Genomic DNA, 4,506 nt, shown 5'->3' on the forward strand with positions numbered 1-4,506 from the left:
ACCTGTACACAGACATATTAACAGCTTGTTTTCAGCGCCCCAAGTGACCAAAAACATGTTGATGATGTCTTGGGAAGAAGATGACTGCAGTTTAAAAAAAATGTCAGCATGTAGGCTTTCTTGAGGAAAAAAGTCAGTTCATTTTAGAGGCTATAACAAGGAAATTTAAAATAAATCATTGAAGCAGATCAGAGAGGACACACAGTGAAATATATAAATATTTATTAAAATACCATTCACTCATAAATAATGTACGAACAAACAAATGGCAAGTCAATCTCAACAACCCTTGTGTCTGTGTGTGGGTGTCGTATTTACAAAATGTACAAAATGGTCCTCACTTCTTATTTTTCTGCAGCTTAGAGAAATATTTCTTTGAAGTGGATGGAAATCAGCAGGTTGGAGTACAAAGACTGAAGCAACAGTCTTGAGAAAAATAACTCAAATGTTCGGGGTAAAAGTCTTAATGAGGTCTTTGTTTGGGGGGGTTCAGAGAGGCTCATAGATACTGTTTGGACTGCAGCCTGCAGGGCTGTTCAGAGGAGATCCGGGGCCCAGGGGGACCACGCTGTCGCCCTGGGGGGCCACCGCTGGATCTGTGCTGATCCGCTCTACGATGCTGGACAAACAGTCCAAACTGGAAATGAGCGACCGCTTGTTGGAATCTGTGAGAAAGAAAAAGGAAATTTAGTTTGTGCTCAGCTCTTTAAAACGTAAAAGTTCAAGCTCCAAAGATATAAAATGGTTTCAGGAGTCATATCAAGGTGCCACTAATAGCCATCATAGGGAAAGGTCACACTAAAATAGGCAATGATCAGAATGAAACTGATATTTCAAGTGCAAATTATCAAATAAGAAGTGAAACTAAAAAACTAAACTAAACTTTGGCACGCTTCGGAGAGGTGTGCTTAGGCACGGTACACTTCATGCATGAGCAGAAGCACGGGTACACAATGTGGAAGGCCTTCATTATGAAGAGAAGGCAAACATATTTCTGTATAAACAGGTTTTAAGAAGTGAGTCATGGTCAAATGAAATTGACTCATACTAAAGTAAAAAAATATGTCATATAAAGGAGTGACCGTGAGAAACTGACCGTCTGTCCGGCTGCAGAAAGAGCCGTCGCTGTTTTCACTCTTGGCCGAACATGAAGAGATGAAATCCGTCTGCAAACACACGTCAAAGAAGACACATTTAGTCACAATTTCAACACACATTTTCTGTTACGGGGGATAATGTTGTTAGAGAGTCAGAAAAAGAAGAAGTAGTAGTAGAAGTGAAAGTAAAAGAAACATTTTGTGACATTTTTAAAACATTTTATGCCCAGAATTTTAATTTCTTCTGTCCCTTTTTGTACAGTTTTTTTGTTCTGCAGAGTTTGTTCAGCTAGCTTAAAATCAAAGATGACATTTCAGTCCATGAAAGTCTTCCTTTTTTTTTTAAATTTTGCATCAAAGCTAAATAATCTGAGGTCAAAAGGATGTTGATCTTTTTTTTTGGAAAACTTTCCAAAGCAACTTCTCAACAAAAATACATCCCAAAATATTTGACCTTAAATTATTGATCATGGTTAAGCATTTATGTAAAAAAAATGTAATGAATATATTCTAATGATGCACTTGTATGGTTTAAACACAAAAAAACACAAATGCTCTGGCTGTTAAATACAGAAAAGTTGCACATGTGTTGATTTTAAAGTTTAAAGAAAAAAGATTCAGGCCTTCATTTAAGATGGCTTTAAAGGTTCTCTCCTTTAAAAACCGAATTGCAGCTCTGAGGTCTGAAATAAATATCCTCCACACATTCCAAACATTTCCTGCAGCACCACATGAACCGTTCAGCTGTTCTCGCCTCACCGTGCCATCGGAGCAGTTGGAGTGGGGGCTGGAGGCGTCTGAGTCTCCGCTGTAGTGCTCGAGCAGCGGGTAGAAGCTGTCGTCTCGGCCCGTCCTCAGCAGCGCCTGCAGGGACTCGATGTAGCTGATGGCGTTTCTCAGGATCTCCACTTTGGGCAACCGCTGGTTGGGATTGGACGCCGTGCAGCGCTTCAGGGTCTCGAAGGCGTCGTTCACCTTACCGAGCCGCCGCCTTTCCCGCATGGTCGCTGCTTTCCTGCGGTCTTCGTGTGTTGTCTTTCTCTTGCAGGCTTTGCAGGCCCAGAGCAGGCAGTGCCCCGACTGGTGGAGGCCCCCGGGGGCCCGCACATGCTCGTCCTCCTCCTCCCCGTTAGGAACGTGATGGTTGTGTTGGTGATGGAGGTGAAGATGGTCCTCCGACTTCAGCAGGCCGGCGTGCATCAACCGGGAGTCCAGGTCGTCGAAGAGGTTCATGTCGCTGGTGCTGAAGCAGGGGTCATCGTAAAGGTCATCAGCTGAGGAGAGAGGGAAGGGAAGGTCGGACAGATCCATCGTCCCCTGCAGGAGATTCCCTCAAGAAACAAGATGATGAAGACGAGGAAGAGTCCTCAGAAACGTTCCTCTGATGACTCAAAAATGTTAAACAATTCACAAAATGTCTCCTATTAGTTTGAGACAAGTTTAGGACACAGAGAAGAACGTTTTGTCTCCTGTCAAAGTCAGCTGATCTTTAGGAAATCAGTTCAAAGCTGTGTGTGCAGATCTGAGTGTTTAAAGGAGCAGTCTGTGTAACTTCTACTCCCTGTGCCTGGCGTGACTTTTTAAAGGAGTCACTGTGTGGGCGGGGCCGTGGTGTCAGTGACCAATGTTCTGAGGGGTGTGGTGTAAGTGTGTGTGTGTGTAAGTGTCTCTGAGTGTGTGTCTCTGAGTTTGTGTTGGGGGGGGGGGTCACTGAGGTGATTCTCAGACACAAAAAGGAAGCAATAAAAAAGCAGTTAAATCCATCTTCACAAATCACTCTGTCTCCAGGTGAAGCTCTTGTCTCTTCCACTTATTGTATAAATGTATTCTTCTTCTGTACTTTACTTGTTTCTTTATTTCATTTTATTTACAACATGAAGTCAGCTGTTTTGGTGCTGGGACTTTTCTGTTTTATTCCATTTCCATCACTTTTTTTTTAAAATCCCTGTGTAAACTCGGGAATTAGAAAAGGTCTGTCAACAATCACTCATTTCAGAATCAGAAATATTTTTTTTAATCCCAAAAACTCATTTATCGATCATTTTAGGGATTTGAAACGACCTTTTGATGACTTCAGTAAGGCTTTTTCCAGTTTAGTCTACTCCCAGTTTGAGATATTTTAAGGGAATAAAGCTTTGTACAAAAACATTTACATAAATCAAAATAGTACATTTACAAATGTACACAATCCAACTGAAATTGGATGTGTTTCGTAATTTAATGTCAGCATGTTGTTTTTAAGAATTATTTATTTATTCAACTAATTTTGTTTCTACAGCACACAGACATCTGCAGAAACTAAAACAAATTTATACTTCGCAGATTCATTTTCACCCTTCCCTCTTTGGGCTTCCGTATATTTCAGCATTTTTAAACTCTATCATAATAAATGAATGAAAATCAGATTTATTGTGACTGATCAAAACCTGAGCAAATGTTTGACAACAGACTCAGTTAGCCAACAATGAACCTTGACCTTCTTGGCATTTTTGAAACCAGATTTTAAACCTCCCAGCCTCTGTTAGTAACTGTTTAACATAAGTGTGTTTTATTTACTGCATTTGTTTTTTTAAAGTTGCAGAATTATTTTAGTACATTTTAGATTTTTTCTTACACTCTAGTATTTACTTATTCCTAAACTAATTGTCTTAGCTTCTTAGAAAACCCCAGTTTGTTGATTTTAGCAGTCATGTATTTGTCTGTCTCTCCATTAATTCTGTAAAGACTCGGTGTCTTTGTAAATGAGGAGTATTAATCCCAGGGGGAAGTTCAGTGTTACCATTGCTCTTCACACAATACAGCAGTAGGAATAGAAATAAAATAGAGATAATAAAATAAGCAATAAGTACCAAGTAGGGTTACTATAATAAGATATACAAAGCAATATTTACATAATGAATGTACAAGATGAACTGTGTTGTACTGTGTACATATGTATTATATATTAGGAGCAACGTGACATTTTCAGCTAGCTCTTTGAATTTATTACCTTTGCTTTGTCTATGTAAACGTTCAGTATGTTTCCCATGTCACTAAATCTCTTTTAAATTAGAATTTGTTCATGTGAGGCATCAGCAGAGTCCCACATGTTGTCAGACTCCGCTCTCTCCAGAGGAGCCGAGAATGTGAAGACTTTTAAACGCAGTCTTAAAACTCACGTCAGGCTTTCATGGAGCACTTTACCACTTTATGGCTTTTATTTAAATACTTAAGTTTTTATCAGTATCTATGTTTAAGAGAACATTTTACTGTTTGATTTATGTTTTTTATTATTTCTTATTATTGTGACTGTTTTAGTTCTTACTTTAGTAACACACACAGAATCTTATTTTTACATTTATAAATTAATTCAATCTTGACATTATTTTTTTGTCTTTTTATTTCACTATCATTTTAAACGTTTCTTGTT

The 4,506-nt window shown here is 38.9% G+C and overlaps 1 protein-coding gene across 1 annotated transcript; it reads right to left on the reverse strand.

The window, feature by feature from the left end:
- Nucleotides 1-200: 200 nt before the first annotated feature.
- On the reverse strand, nucleotides 201-3,096 carry LOC109988648 (myoblast determination protein 1 homolog). Its single transcript, XM_020640203.3, has 3 exons — nucleotides 1,857-3,096; nucleotides 1,097-1,166; nucleotides 201-665 (listed from the first exon to the last, which is right to left on the reverse strand). Exons 1-3 carry the CDS (start codon nucleotides 2,406-2,408, stop codon nucleotides 490-492), a joined length of 798 nt encoding a protein of 265 aa, XP_020495859.1. The 5' UTR covers nucleotides 2,409-3,096; the 3' UTR covers nucleotides 201-489.
- Between the last annotated feature and the right edge of the window lie 1,410 nt (nucleotides 3,097-4,506).

The sequence above is a fragment of the Labrus bergylta genome, chromosome 3, assembly GCF_963930695.1.
Source record: "Labrus bergylta chromosome 3, fLabBer1.1, whole genome shotgun sequence".
NCBI classification, from domain to species: Eukaryota; Metazoa; Chordata; class Actinopteri; order Labriformes; family Labridae; genus Labrus; species Labrus bergylta.

Coding starts and splice junctions, on each gene's coding strand:
- LOC109988648 (XM_020640203.3), bottom strand. CDS start 2,408: ATGGATCTGTCCGACCTTCCCTTCCCTCTCTCCTCAGCTGATGACCTT. Junction 1,167..1,856: donor CCAACTGCTCCGATGGCACG/GTGAGGCGAGAA, acceptor GTGTGTTTGCAG/ACGGATTTCATCTCTTCATG. Junction 666..1,096: donor TTTCTGCAGCCGGACAGACG/GTCAGTTTCTCA, acceptor TCTTTCTCACAG/ATTCCAACAAGCGGTCGCTC.